The sequence below is a fragment of the Ambystoma mexicanum genome, chromosome 2q (assembly GCF_040938575.1).
Source record: "Ambystoma mexicanum isolate Mex_15411 chromosome 2q, UKY_AmexF1_1, whole genome shotgun sequence".
Lineage (NCBI taxonomy): Eukaryota > Metazoa > Chordata > Amphibia > Caudata > Ambystomatidae > Ambystoma > Ambystoma mexicanum.
Genome location: NC_090924.1, coordinates 1,074,568,427 through 1,074,584,947, shown reverse-complemented (window position 1 = coordinate 1,074,584,947; position 16,521 = coordinate 1,074,568,427). Strand labels below are relative to the sequence as shown.

Genomic DNA, 16,521 nt, shown 5'->3' with positions numbered 1-16,521 from the left:
GCACACTTTTCCTGCTCCACCGTCGTATGAGTATGACCCTGGAGTGGGGGATTTACCTCTGGCAGCATGTTGAAGGTAAATCCTCCCATTTCTGCCCAAAATTGGCAAAATCAGTGGAATTACCACAGTGGTAATTCTGCTTCTGCTAAATCTGCCAAAAATGCCCCATAGAGTCCAATGGACTATCACAAAATGGGGATTAACTCCACCACCACCACTTGTAATCAGGCGGTAATTCCGCCAGATGAAGTGCCATTAACTGTCATTCTGTTGGGCAGTATTCTGGCAGATTTACAGCGGGAATACTGCCCAACTCGTACTGAGCCTCTTAATACTTTGTGAGAACAGAAGAATACACATTACATTTTGTAATAATGTTTCTAATTCTTCTCAACATCCACTATACTATACTGTGTATGGATGTATGGGATCCTAAAGGCATGCAATACATTTACATGTGCATACACAGAAGGTGTCATCACTATTAGTAACAGCTATATTTCCCCTGGGCTACAAGGTCCTATTGCTAAGTGTTCATGCTGAGCTAGGTGGATGCCTAATGCTTGCAAACTACACAAGGAAGGCAGAATGCAGTGGCAAAGGGAAGCAGCTGCAACCCTTACTGTGAAATGTACCCTCCAGGATACTGGTGCAAGGAACTGAAACGTCTTCAGCATTACAACGCTGATTCTGCAGCACACAATTGTTTTTGTTGCAGAATTTTTGTGTCACATTTTTATTGACTGGAGGGTTTAAGATTGGCACATTGCAACAAAGAGGCAATGTGTGAAGCTACAATAGAGCCAATTTGTCATTATTTGCACCCTCTGTAGCAATTTAATAGGAAGAGTCCCTGATGTCCCTTTGCTGTACCTTTTTGGTTTAATGTGCGTGCCTATTTAATATTGTTAACTTTATTGATTATTATCATTTGAATGGTGAAAATATTCCTTTTGTATGTTCTCCGACCTTCCACACACCCACACCTCTCATACTAAGCAATTCCCCATCACAACTTACACTCCCAAACCTCTCATTCTTCCAGTCAGGAGCATACTCACATGCTCTGTCACACTGCCAAGTCACAGCTAAAACTCCCCAGTCCATGCCACACTCCAAACCATGCTCCCAACTCACACCTTATACTCCCAAATTCCTCCTGCAATTACAGTCCTTAATTCTTTACTGCTAATTCTGCATTTTGCATCTTTTCTCCCATTCTATCGCAGTCTTCCCCCATTTTTCCCCCCAATCTGCAGCTTGCTGCCTCTTTACGGCCAAGATCTTCCTCTCCGTTTTCTGACCCACATCTCAACTCTGACCCACTGCTTCCTCTTTTCTTTCTTGCCCACCATTTCCTCTTCTGGCCCAGTGCTCTCCCTCTGCTTTCTTTCCCATCAATCACTATCTGGCCCATCGCCCTCCATCCCTATCCCTTCACACCTCATATTGTGACTTTTTACATTTTCGGTTTTGGGCCAGATCCTCCAAAATTGGGGCATCTAAAAATAGAGTAGACAATATGCTGCGTTTATACAAACAGCATTTGGAAATGAGCAAGTCACCTTATTCTCAAAGGTTACCTGCACATTTTCATTGGGCTAAACTCTCCCGCCACTATTATTCTCCAGGCTCCCAGCACATTTCAATGTCTCGGACCCTTGAGGGCTTGTCACTGTAAATGTGGACCAAAAAGATATATATACATTATATCCCGTTTGAGGAACAGAAATGCATGTGAGACAGCAGCTGTTCATACATCTGCTGTCACACATAAAAGAAAATGGCATGCCAGGGACAGGACAGACCCTGTCAAGCAGTGCGCACACCCTTGCACTGATTCGAAGCAGGCGCCATGGGGGTGCCTTAATTTTCTGCATATTTAAAAGAGCATCCTGGTTGTGAATTTGTGGTGCACTTTTAAATGTCCAGACACGAACCCTGATTTGTGCAAATGCGCCAAGTTATGAAAAAGGCAATCTAAATGTGCCCATATAAGATGCGTCCATTCAGATGTCCTTTGTGCATTGTGCTGCACTTTTCTTAGTGCAAGCAATGAGATGTGCTAGTGCATTTTATTACTTGTGCCAAAAAAAGGTTTGAGAACCTGGCCCCTTGTGTCTTTGTTTATTTTTAAACTGAAATGTTTTTGCCATTTTTTGCGGGATTGAGAAATTGAAATAAGCTGGAGGGTCTGACAGCTTTGATGTGATGACTGATGAACACACAATAATAATAATACATTCTATGTGAAGGTACTCGAACAGGCCCTCCTCGTGCCTGCAAAGGCATATTTAACAATTGCATTGGTGAGAGATACATTTTATGAACATGCTGATTGATAAACATTATGCCACAGAGAACATGATGCATTTTTTAATACATCAACAAGTGGATTTTAAGTTACTGATAGATGGATGAAGAAAATACCATGTGTGAAGGAAGCAGAACCTTAATCAGAGCAAGGGCATTTCAGAGGAATTAAAAAAGATGCATGTACTATTAACCAAGCAATATGGCCACTGTGATTGATTGCAGAACCAGGCAAAGGGTTAACTTGGCGAGATAGGAACATATTTGTATGTTTTCAATGTATTTCTGCACTTCGACAAAGGTCTGGCACTGGGATAAATATTTCCCAGGTGCAAACATTCATTGACAGAATATATGTGTATCAATATATATAATTCTTTGTTTGCATTAGGCCATTTTTGGCTTTTGTGTGAATTCCACTTTCCCAGTGCAATTGATCAGCAATATTGCCTTTGATCTATTCCTTGGAAAAGAACAAGTCACAATAGGGAAGCACCAAACACAAAAGGAGACTAGACCTGCTATAATCTCATCACAATCCAGGTGTCCAAGTGAACGACTGTTACAATTTTGTCCAAAATTAAAAACCTTAAATTTGTCATTCTTAACTAAAAGAAACAAACACGAAAAATGCAAATATTCCAAGCTACTGTACACGTCTCTGCTGATTTCCAAAGAGGCAGAAAAATGTCTTGGGGTGCACGAATTACAGTGTACATTGGAAGTAAAATAGCACTTGGAGATAGACTGCACCCTTAAGGGCATGACGAAATTGACAATGGATTTGGTTAATTAATAGCTGTCCATATATTATTTGTTTGCATAGTTGTGTCATAAGGTACACCAAGGTTATCAACAAAGCTCACTTTGCTATTTATTGGGAATTAGCTGATATACCCAGTGGTGCCTGGACTTTAATTTCCTCATAGGTACAGGTAACTGTGCAAAGTTTGCTGCAGATTGGTGAAAAGGTGTGGAATTGTACAAGGAACAACGCTTTGCCAAGCTACAAACCCACAACATGTGTTTGACTTTTGCTGAAATCGGGGAAATGGTAGGGGTGTCCAAATGTGATGTAGCGAGTAATGTCCGGAGGGACCTAACAGGTAACTGTGCAAAATCTGGTGCATATTGGTGAAACAGTGTGAAATTGCATATTGAACATACGCGAATACACAAACCCCCCCACACATTTTCACTTTTGCTGAAATCTGGTGAAAATGTGTGGGTTTTCCAAATGTCATTTGGCCAGTAATGTCCGGAGCGTACTAACAGGTGACTACACAAAGTTTGGTGCAGATTGGTGAAAGGGTGTGGAATTGTATAGAACATAAGCAAAGCCAAAAACCCACAAGCCCAGAGAAGTTTGCTGAAATCTGGGAAAAGGGTGGAATGTCTTGTAGCCAGTAATGTATGGAGGTTCCTAACTGGTGACTGTGCAAAATTCAGTTCGGATTGGTGAAACAATGGGGAATGGTAAGGTAACATATGCAAAGCCACAAACTCGTACCCACATGTTCACTGTTGCTGAAATCCGGGAAAAGGGTGGGGTGTCCAAATGTCATGGAGCCAGTAACATATGGAGGTTCCTAACTGGTGACTGTGCAAAATTCGGTTCGGATTGGTGAAACAATGGGGAACGGTAAGGTAACATACGCAAATCCACAAACTCGTACCCACATTTTCACTGTTGTTGAAATCCGGGGAAAGGGGTGGGGTGTACAGATGTCGTGTAGCCAGTAATGTCCAGAGGCCTCTAACAGGTGACTGTGCAGAATCTGGTGCAGATTGGTGAAACAGTGTGGAATTGTATGGGGAACATATGTGAAGACATGTTCACTTGTATGTAGATAGATAGATAGATAGATAGATAGATAGATAGATAGATAGATAGATAGATAGATAGATAGATCATTCATTGGCAAGGTTTCATGTGGCCTCGTGCAGAGAGAGCACATTACTTCCCCAGTCAGCACATCTTCAAACGGCCTAAGTCAACTTTCCAGGAGCACAGAGCACTATTGATCAATATGGGAGGAACCCTTCAGTTTTCTTACTTTGGAGAGCCTGGCCCCTCAGTATAACCTCTCACACTTGCATTGTTCCATCATGAAGTTGTGGCAGAGGATGAGCTTCAGGTTTGTGAACCCTGATATCATTGTGTAATTTATCGAAGGAGTAGATTAACTGTGATTACAATCAGGTGTTTCACCAAGTCTATTGCTAACTGCAGACGTTAAATCTAACAGGTTTTGGCATTTGTCTCCATATAATAAACATTTTTGTCATGTAGGAATAAAACAGAGATGGAGCTTGAGATGCTATTTAGTCTTAAAAATGGATTGCATGAAAGACAGAGAAAGCAGACTAAAGAAAAGGAACTTACTTATTCCAGGCTTGCCTGAGGTTCTTAGAGCCGTACTGTGTGAAGTGGTCTGTAACGAAAATAGCACAAGTGGTAGTTACTATGACGGCTAGAGTGGAAGCAGAAAAAGCTGGGGGAACAGTTTGAAACAAATAATTTCTTCATCCAAAGCAGAAGGAATTTCAACCCCTGGCACATTTTTTATGAACTCCAACAAGGTCATACAGATGTTTTTCTTGCGGACAATGCACCCTTTTTGGTATCTAAGCACTTACGTGACATGCCACTCCCTTTACCCCTTAGCAACACCCCATTCTTTTAGCCCTTTTCTGTATGTGAAGTCATCTGTATCTCTCCTTGGGTGTTGTTATGCTAAACAGGCAGTAGGTGGGTGACCGGGGCGTACCAGTGAAGGGGCCCCTGAGGGACCCTCAGATGTGGAAACAAGGCACAGTCACCACACACGAATAGATACGCCAGACACGAGGTTCTGTTCCCAAAATCTAGGGTTTATTGCAATACAAAATAGTCCCAGTTGGCCAAGTGGTCCCACGCCCCGCGACGTGCGTCTAACAGACCTCGAGGGACGCAAGAGAGTGCGAGACATACATCCGTTACATATATACAAACGGAGCATCTTACAAACAGTAATGACACATTTGATGCCGCCCCTAATTCATTTCCCTTTGAATTAGAGGCGATGATTGACCAGTGTGACAAATATGACACCTTAGACCACCACATTTAGTAACAGTTTGCAATCTCCAGTTTTACAGACACCATTCTTTGTTTGCGAGAACACAGCGTTTCTGTTTTTCATGGGCACGCTGCGTGTAGGAGACTGGCACATACCAGGCCTCACTATCTCTAAGTTTTGATTCTGGCTCTAGAAGTCAGCCCGCTCTCCAGGGCCTCATTGGGCTCAGAAAGGGGGGCCATAAAGAAGATCATAATTCAACTCTTTAAATGCTAGTTTTGTACATTGCTATTCTTTCAGGAGACTCGCTGGCATTCGTGTACTGATTAAATGCCTTGCTTCCTGTCTTCAAGGATATGCGAGGGAGGGAATCGGGCATTTCTGTCTGGCTCGCCAGTGTAATGTTTCAACATGTTTCTTAGCCTTGGACCATTGAAGCGAAATAATGTCTACAGCAAAGCAGTTTTACATGAGGCAAAGTGGCAACGTTAGAGAGAGCAGAGAGAGAAAACATTCTGGTCATCTTAAAATGGCTTCACTCTAGTTGAACTAATAGCTACGTGATAACTAATGACTAATGAATATATATTCTTACAATGTAAATGAGGCGGTTGGTCTTCGGCCAACCAATTATCATTCATTTCCGGACCCTCAAGGGGTGTTTGGTTTTTCTAGACTGACATCAGGATCACCTTACTCTCCCACATCAATGATACAGTTACTTCCCCACTCATAAAACCTGATGATGGGCATTGCATGCTGTGAGAAACCAGACGGTGGATCGGATTCCGGGGCACTGGGAGTGGGGCACTCAATGTAGAGATGCAGTATCCCATTCCCCTTTTCCCCATTACCCTTTGTCTTCCCATATGCTTTCTGGGAACCTTACCCCTCACCTTTCCAACATGAACACTGCAACACAGGCTGAGTGCTCTGGGGGAAGACAGACTCACAACAAACCATTCCAGGCAACCTTGTCCCAATCTCAGGGTCAGGCAGAGTCAGGAAATTACTCGTAACAACTCGCACCTGAATCCCATTACCTTTCCCCACACGGATAAAAGGCAGAGCATGAGAGCACACTATGAGCAAGAACAGGAGAGAGGTGAAAAGCATTATGGAGCAGGATTGTCACGCTGGTGACTGGACGAAGGCAGAAGAGGAACAGGTCAAGACGGGGCTATAAGCAGGGAAAAGCCCTTGACCCGGTCCCTCTGTGATCGTTCAAAACTGAATAGTCGGTTAACAGCTGGAGTGACAAAGAAATGCCGCCCTACAGGTGCAGACTGGCCAAGGCCCTCCTGCGTGATGAGATGAAGCGAGGAGAAGCTGCGGCTGCCGAAGTATCATCCTTGGCTCGAGAGAAACAGACACCAACCAAGCAGCTCAGTGCAGCCGGTGAGTAGGAGGCAACATTGCGATACCGGTTGGCATTGAAACGAAGGCTTTGAGCAGTGATAACCTGATACAATTTAACTGTGCTATGAAGTGGATGAATAGAGAATGCAGATGAAAGTCTGAAGTGAAAGGAAGTGATCCTTTTAAACTTAAATAGAAGAGGTACATTGTGGCAGAGTGGTACAGAACCCGTGGGTGCTCATTCAAAGGTCTCTGGAAGGAGTATCTCTGAAAGATGTTAAAGCAGTGAGATGTGAAAGTGTCAAAGTGGTCCTGCACTAGTTAGCCAGAAAACTGTCAACAATTGAAAGTCTTCAAACTTTTAAACTTGGCAAAAAGGAACTCAGGCTTGCGCCTGATCGTTGGGAGTCTGTTTTGATAAGAGAAAATAAGTTTTGTGAAGCATTCTTTGAAACACGGGGTCTGAGCCCGGCAGGGGGGGATCTATTGTGTATTCTGAGAAAAGGGGAATTTGAGCCTGATTGAGGAAGATTCCATTGAGAAGAAGAAAGGAAAAGAGGTCTAAGCCTGGCTTAGGGAGAGCAAGAGAATATAACCTAAAATGGTTTAAATTGTTATATATATGGACTAAGGCATTTCAACACAGAGAGACTTGATACAATACAAAATGGACACCATTCTGAAAGGTCCAGGTGCACCTTAGAGACTGCTTCCTTGTGCCAAGGAAGTCAGAGTATGCTCCAGTTGCTACATTGTTCTGCCTTGTGCCCTGCTGAAATGTGGGGAAGGGGAAGTTACAGTTCAGCAGTCCTGAACTACTATGTTACCTTGACCTTTTCGTATATTACACACTATTTTTACACATTACAACATCCCACACCCCTTTTGTTCTTTAGAGTAGGGTTTGGCAATAAGTTTCTTAATATGGGCCATTTTGGATTTGATGGTCGTAGCTTGATTCTATTGTTAGAATAAGTTTAGATAGGCGTTTTACCAACCCATCCTCAGTTCAATAAACACCCTTGAAGTATACTTTATTGTGTCTATCATACTTTTGATACCATGCCTTTCTTACAGCACTAAGAAGATATCATGCAGGGAATTCTTGTTTCACAAGTCAGCAGCACAAAGGCATTTGCTGTTGTATTGTGCCCTTGGAGAACCTCCTCTCAGTGTGAATGACTGACTTGCTGCGACTATCCAAATATCACTCCTCGCAGTACCAACCTTTGGTACTAGAAATGGGTCATTAAGATTATAAAACGTACGTTTACTTCTGGATGGAAGACTAATCTAAGTTCTGTATTGTTTATTGCTGTTGCAAATACCTTCTATGCCTTCTAGGGAATATAGGGCAAATTCTCAAAAAGTAGCGCAAATAAAAAAGGACAGAGCCAGCCCCCTTGCATTCATTAGTGTTAGGAACTCGTTCCCATATTGCAGGCTCCCAACATCCACGTATATTCTTGAAACATATTTTATAGTGATGGGCTTTAAAGGGTCCATCATTGTGAAATGTGATAATAACATTAAAAACATGTCTATCTCTTTTTGAGGGATAGCAATGCAAGTGTGGCATCATGATGCAAACTGATAAGATCACATTTAAAATAAAATACATGACAGGGTCAAAATTACCGTCAGAATTTTGCATTTTCCATGGATGGTGGTACAGGTTAATTGCTTTGGTTTCTCTTCATTTCCATGGGGATCCTGTTTTTCAATTTGGGATGTGTATTGAAATGCACATAAAAAACACTGTACTTGCACAAAGGGGTGGGAAAATAGCATAAAACACATTTTTTGGGACAATGATCACTTGCACTAAATAAATTCAGAATCTGGCTCCTAGTTTTTCATAAAATATGAATTGTAAAACATGTGTTTCAATATCAAAAGTAAGCAACCCTTAAATAAGTTTTAAACCTGTACAATGCAAGGACACATGGATACTGCCTAAAGTTTAAACTCAAGGGCTGCCAAAAAATACATTTCATCATTTATAACTTGTGCTTCTCACCAGCTATCACAACATGGGTGCACTTTTGGGATACAAACAATTACCTGCTCTCTTAAGGGGCAACACCCTACAAATGGCATAGAGCTTTGCACATACCAGGAGCTTGCATGCGAACTGGGCCAAAGACTGAGTTTGGAATACAGTTAAATTAAATTGAAAGCAGGAAATTCAGAAAGCTTGAGTGTAAAAACACTGTATGTAATCAGGGAAAACTGTGCCTGCTAAACCGTAACATTGTGATTTGCAGCAATATACAAACCCAAAGTATTGGTGAGATACAGAGAAGCAACAAATGCTGTTTCATTTCTTACCAATCATGGGACTGCACATACAAAATTACAAAGTCCCATGTGTGTCATAAATGTAATCAAGCAACTAGGAGAACAAGGCCTGTGTTACACAAATATTAATGTTAAAATGAGAAAACTCAAGTGAACTGTTTTGTGATTTTATAGGGTTTCGCCATGTGTTGAATGGCTTGCCATTACAGTTTCGCTGCTGTTCCTCAAATTAATCTATAGGAACCATCATGTTATATCAGGTCCTCCTGTAACGTGATAACGCATTCTATGTGAAGTAGGTGAAAGAGGCAAATTAAATTTGATTTAAAATTGTATTTTTCAATCAAATCAAAGCATAGGTTTTCAAGGTGGCTGTGGCAATGTTATATTATTTTTGTTTTCAAGTTAACAGAACACCAGGTTTACATAACCCATGGTGTGCATGTAAACCTGTCTGTTATATGACATTCCTGCCTTGTGTGGGAAGGCTGATTCATCACCTTAGAATGATTGATTAAATCCCAAAGACATATAACCACCTGAAACAGGCCTCTGGTGAGTGGAAGCCAGAAACAACCAGGTGAGCCTAATTTAAGGATACATGCTTGAAAATACACTTCAGTAAAGCACAACAAGTGGGTGGATGCACAGATTATAATATGAAGTGGCCATAAGGTCAAGGCTATGTTCACCCACTCTCATAGTTCAATGGAAAATCAATGTACTTAGCTGGCGGCTTTTGACCCTGATTTCCATTAAGTCGATCAGTTGGTTGGCTCAATACAAGGAGAATAAAGAGAGTTGTCATATTGCTCAAATCAATCACTGACTGAAGGACCTGCTGTAACCATGGGTTTCATTATCCACAGAAATGATACTAAATTTGGAATTCTCCTTAGGAACATATGGACCATTCAAATCAACATTACAACTTACATTTAAAAATGTTCTTGTCATATGCCCACAAATGTACTAGTTAGACACAAGCAGGAATGTATGTGATGATTGAATTCATTCCCTATATCTAAACAGTCTAAATTCAAATGCCATACATTGATTAATCATTAAAATTATAAATATTAATTACTTTATGAACAATTATGCTATGCATTTGTGTCACATATCCAGACATCGATCTAAGTCGGGGGATTTCAGAAATCCATATTTTTTCAATGTGGCATGTTGCTACAAAAAATGTAAAAGAAATACTGATTTATAATGTAATATTGCTCTGAGCAAATTGCCCCCATCTTTTTCTTTTCACATGTAGAGAAACTATAATCACCCAATGAAGATTGTGAAGTATATTCCATGGGACTATTGAGCAAGTTGTTAGAAATAATTGACCAATCATAAACTGTGACATAATCATGAAATAATGGTGGGAATATGAGCAATTTTAAAAGCAGGAACACACAGGGAATAGGGAGCTCACTCTGGAATTAAAGCTGCAGGGAATAAAATACATGTTTCCACTGGATGAGTGAAATCTGGTAAATTGGGCGTTTTCCTTGAGGGGTTTATCTATTCCCTGAGGTTGAGGTCGGTGGATAGGTTTATGATTCTTCTGTTCCTCCCAACAATGGGCTGAGTGGAAATGTTCAGCTGCATCTGAAGGGTTTTGTGCAGTTCCAATGGCTATGGCTACGGTAGGTCAATTTAACTGCAGAACGGCTTTCTGCAAAAAAGGGAGTAAGCAGTTAGTGAATTGTTCTAGGGTGATCATCTCTGTCAGTTCGTCTAAAGATTTGTCACTGATCCAAAGGGCCACAGTGTTTTTGACACGTTCATCCATTTCCACAGGGGTTTCTCCTGGGTTCAATATAATGACCCTCAATTTCTGTCGATAAAAATAGCAGGTTTGCCCCCCTCTTTTTAACAGCCATTCTTTGAAGCATTGAAAGGTGGCTCCCTGTGCAAGATTAAGTAGCTGATAGGAGGTTTGTAGTTAGCTAAATAGAATATTTTAAGGTTCTCTTCCCATCCTAGTTGTTCAGCTAGGCGTTCGAAGTTTAAGAAAAAACATTCCTTAATCTTCACCTTCAAAATATGGTTGAAGCACCCCCTGCGGTAGTGAGGGTCTTGCTTGCAGTTCAATTAGCTTAGCTACATTTTCTTGAAATGTAATCTCGGCATGCATCTGATGAGTTGCTAACTAGGCGATGACATTGGCTAGATCAGCCATTTCTTCCGGGGGTGTAAGGGTCCCTTCTATAGATGGTTCTGAATCAGAAAGGAAGTAACACTCGAATAAGGTCTATAAATCATCTGACTCTTCCAACTCTGAATTTGTCAAAGTAATGTGCTGCAGTAAATTAATCTCTAAGCCTGATGGCCCTGCAACAGATAATGACTGGGTACCATGAAAAAAAAGTTTTGGAAGGGGAGATTTAGAGCACTAGGTCTGATAATGGAAAACACAGGCCGGACCTTTAGGATTATCCGGTCCCACAGTTGTATGTTGTAATGGGAGAGAGGCATGGTATCTAGCAATACTTGAGTTTTCCAGAACAGGCATTGTTCACCAGGTGGGACACCTAATTGAGTGGATATGCGGTCCGAATCAAGGAGATCAACTATTTTATTTTCCCCTTCTGGTGGTACCACAGTTATTAGCTTAGGGTTCAATTTTGATCAGTTGAATCATATCCCACCTCTGACACCCTATGCAAGGAACTCACAGTGGCAACAGTAAGGACAGGCACAAGTGATCACAGTTCAAGCGGGGGTAATTAAACTGTATGAATGGGTGAGAAAATAAACATAAAGCTAGGATGGGAGCAAGCTACAACCATCAAATAATAATAAGGCAGTCCTAGTGGTGTCTTGTCAAATAAAAAGGACCTATACTAAAAGAAAACTATTGCCAGTCCTCACCACTAAATTATAAAAGAGTGTGGGATAATGTTCACCAGAAAAGAAAGAAGTGTTCACAAAATGATAAGTCAGGATGGTATGGCTGGGGTCTCCCTTCACCACGTTTTAAGCACGGGACAATGCACACTCCTGGGCCTCTCCAGCACAAGGTTCACTATACCATTCAACGAAACCAGGACCTTCAGGGGCCATGTCTGTTTTCTGCAAAGTCTTTTGCCTTAGAAGGCCACCTAGACCAAAAACAACAAACAACATTTCCTTTGGAAATCTTCAACCTTGGGCGATTGCTCTTCTCCCCTTGGATCTCCCTCCACTGGGCTTTGTTCCTTCTGTATCATGGGCGTCCCTCCATCGGGTTCACTATGGCTTTTTACTCTTAATATCAACACAATGTTCTCAGGTTTATCATTCTTCACCCCAATTCGCAGGCATCCCTCAACCAAGTTCAGGTAGCCAATTTCACAGTTCACTTTGCTTTATCACAATGCTGGATTTACTTCTCCTAGCTTTTCCCTTGGCATCCCTCCATCGGGTTCACATAGCCATTTTAACATAATATTTACTATACTTTTCTAATGCAGTTCATGATTTTCTCATCTCATCAAAAAGTGGGGTTCCCTTCCCCTAGCTTTCTTTCGGCATCCCTCCGTCAGGTTCACACATGCCTTAGGTCACAATGTTCACAATTTGATCAGAAAGCAAGGGGGTTTCCTTCCCCTAGCTTTCTCTTGGCAACGGGTCAGAGACTTTCGATTGTACAAGGGATTTGACATGGCCCTTATAGGACCACTCTGATACCTCACACCACCCTCTCCTAGGGCCTTCTGGTACTTGTAGTTTCAACGCAAAACAAAGGGGCCAGCCAGGGTTCTTTGAATGAGCACTCCTGCAGCGCCTGACCACTGTGCAGCTGGCCCTTCTCTGCGCTTTCCCAAAAGTTCAAACACACACAAGTTCTTTGTTGTCTAGTTCCTTGTGTTCATATAATGTTGCCAATTTGCAACCTTGGGCTCACCACAGTTCGGTTTGCTGTCAGCTTTCTCTGATTCACCGCCTGTGCTGAACCTGTTGGCTTTTCTTGCTTCTGGAGTCAAGGACGGTACCACTGTAGCCACCGTGTCTCCCCACCTATGTTAGCAATGCAGGGGGCCCCCATGCACCATTGACACCTGTCACACCACACACCAGCTGTATTTTCTGGCCTTGTGATTCCCTTTTCGGAGGCTTTGTGGGTCTGAATTGAAAAGGGCAAGGGCAATTTCCTCCTTGTCCTCCTTTCAAGTCTTGCCGCCTTTCTCCTCCGCTCGAACTGCCGGTTCTGAATAGCTGCTTCCTTGTACATTCGGCCTTGCTTATAGTGTGCTCTTGTGCTCTGCCTTTTATCCCTGTGGGGAAGGTAAAGGGCTGTCAGGTGTGCATGGTTATGATATGATATGATAGGTTATTTATAACGCACTTAATACCCAAAGGTATCTAAGCGCAGACCTGGGGATCGGACCTGTGGTGCTCCGTGTCATCTTGTTTCCAAGGCAAGTACGTTACCCCTGAGCTATCCTCCCGAGACAGAGGGAGGATATGCCTGACTCTGTCAATTGCCTGACTCTGCCATACCCTTGTATTGGAACATGTCACGCAAACAGCTTTGATGTTAGTCCATTGTATTTCTCTGTGTAAGATGTGTTCTGTCGGAAAAGGGGGGTAGAGCTTCTAAATATCCTATGGGGTTGGATGGAGAAAAGGCATTACAGGGAAAGGGGTATAGCGTCTCGCCTGTCGGGGCCCCACTTCCACTACCCAAAGACCCCTCATCCAGGTGATCCTCCCCACTGGTCCACCCCAGGAACTGGATTCAATAGTGATGGCTGTGTCCTGGCCACCTGGATGACAGATCCCGGAGACTAGTAAGTGAGACACCGTCAGGTTTCTCACACAAACCCCCTTTAGCTTCCAGTATATAGTAGGATAACTTTTTCAAAATCCTCTTCTTTATTCTTTGTGTGTACTGTGGTTCAGCCCCTGTGTTGAAATATTCCACCCCAGAATGTTTAGAACGTCGACCTCCAGTTCCCTGAAAAAAAGGAGGAATATTGGTGGCAGAACTCTGGGTCCAGCAGGGACTGGCCTATGGAACAAGCTTCCTACCATCCCCATTTAGAATAGAACCATCTTCATTTTAGAAAATCACTTGAACATTCCCCTTTAAAAAAGCCTATTATAAAACAACTTCAGATCTGCAGTCAAAGCCTTGGTCCTCTACCACCTGGAGAGTGACAATGCCCTTCTGGAAGGCTGGCGACTACTCTGGCACCTTAGAGATGTGTCCTACATACTGCAGCATAAGTAAAAAGACTCCACAAATTCAACCACATCACCAAACTCCCACTGTAAGAACGTATCATCTTCAAATCCTGCATCATCTATAAGTCTGTTACCATGAAGTACCTTGATGAGTACCTCTCTGGAGGCCTATGATCCGGCAGAATAAAGGACATGTGCAGACTTGAACACCGCCACTGTGTGACGAGCAAGCAGTTGGTTGTGAAATATTTTGGAGGGGGAGAATAGAATGTCAAACAGCATTTGTATTTTTACACTGCATGTTTATTCATTTATTGCATTTGATTGCACACCCAAACCCTCAGGTATCACGGCGCAGGTTCCGTACATCTTGGTTGTCATAAATGTGGGCTACATACATCTAAGTTGTCGTGGGAAGTTACATTTACAAATACAGTTGTCTTCTGGAGCGTATTTGTATTGTTAGTACTTATTGAACAGCTAGGTTTTTAGTAGTTTCTTAAATTTTGGAAATGAGGTTTTGTTGCTGAGGTGGGAGGGGAGGGTGTTCCAGATGCGTGGGGCTGCTATGGGGAAACTAGCGTTGCCTGCTCTGGTGTTAGTGAAGCGTGAAATGTGAAGAAGCATGTAAGCCTTAGATCTGAGTGTTCTGAGCGTATTTTTGCGAGAAATGCTTCAACAGAGATAGCTGGGGGCGGTGTCCGAGATGCTTTTATGGGTGATGGTGAGAATTTTGTGCAGGATTCTCGCTTGAACTGGGAGCCAGTGTGCATCTCTTCTGTGTTGCGATATATGCTCTCTTCTGTTAATTCCGAGAGCTGCTCTAAGGGTTTTATTTTGGAGGAGTTGGAGTTTTGTTTGGTTTCTTTTTGACATAAAGACATTTGTTATAAAGACATTTACTCAAAAGAGAAGTACTTCATGTCAAATTATCAATTGTGGCTGTGACAAACTTTTTGGTGAATCAGATGCAATTTACATATTAGGTTAGAGTAGTTTGTTGCTAATAATTACATTTTTAAGTGCAAATTACATCAAGGTGTAGGAGTAACATACATCAAGATTGGGCTCCTTTGGGAATCAGTCCCTTACTCCTGAAGAGATTTATTTTTTTGATAGTGGTAACGCTGAGGGGCAGATTCACAAAGAGGCTTCCAATAGTAACACTGACTTCCTCCTGGAGATATTATTTGATTCACAAAAAAGGCACCACCAGGAGCAACTCTAACCTACCCCTGCATCGACCATCGCGAGCGAGGTGTAAATCAGAGTTGCTATAACTAAGTATGTGTTCTTGAATAGTATCCTACTTTTTAAATAGTGCTTCATGTTGGATTCCTCCCTCTCTACGCACTGTATTGACAGGTCTTACCCGATTCAACAGTGCTCTATTCATCAGCGTTGGAAGGATGCAAAGCTGACTCAGCTCTACCCAGATTTGAACCAGTCAATGTGAGTCGCTCAGAGACTTCTGCAGTGGTCACTCGTTTTGCTGATCCATCTCACCAGCTATGTTATCTTTATGTCATAAATGTCCCTTGAACTTAATACATGCATTTGTTTTTTATAGAAAATCTTAAGAGTGTACTTTTTTCTATTACAAAGTATTATATGAATTACGACTTCAGATGCTGCTAATATCTTACAGATCATGATTAAGGATGCACGTAAAACGCATTTTAGTTTACGGTATCTGAAAGAAAAACACTTCAAACTTTTGAGAAGTCAAGGAAGCAAAAGTCACCCTATGAACATTGGGGTTCGAATTATAATAAAAAGAAATACCAATATATTAATATGTTCTCTTTCCAATGTTCAACATAGAGTTCATCTATGATGCTGGCATCTAAAGAACTTCCCCCTTGCAAATAACCTCATTCAGATGACAGCCTGACACCCTAAAAATCGTGGACATTTCAATACAGCATTCCTCTCTGAATACGAAAATGGTGAAATGCACTGAGATGTGTGATACTTGTATGCCCCACATTCCAACACCCTGAAAATTATACCAATGTATTCTTTTTAGAAATTCTTCAGTGAACATTATTTTCTGAAGGTTTTTTTGGCCATTGATATATCCCCTGTAAACCCCCATGCTAAAGACATATCTCTGTACATACGTTTGGGGAGGATGCACATAAAAGGTGATTGTATCCTTATTCCTGGAGAGAATTTTTTTTTTTTAATTAAAATAGGAAGCTACTAGGAGTAGCTCCACAGTGTTCTCTTGTGACATGTGGAGTAGAAGCTGCCAGGGCCCAGCACGTTGACGGCATGAGATCAGATATTTCAGGCAGCTCTAACAGAC

At 41.9% G+C, this 16,521-nt stretch overlaps 1 protein-coding gene across 5 annotated transcripts in view; it reads right to left on the bottom strand.

The window, feature by feature from the left end:
• The window catches only part of CDK14 (cyclin dependent kinase 14), a 2,372,392-nt gene that overhangs the window by 359,176 nt on the left and 1,996,695 nt on the right, over positions 1–16,521 (bottom strand). For all 5 annotated transcript variants that reach the window (XM_069648415.1, XM_069648417.1, XM_069648419.1 and 2 more), the window contains one exon: positions 4,700–4,748. In XM_069648415.1, the coding sequence (XP_069504516.1) occupies positions 4,700–4,748 (49 nt within the window). The remainder of the gene's footprint in view (positions 1–4,699; positions 4,749–16,521) is intronic.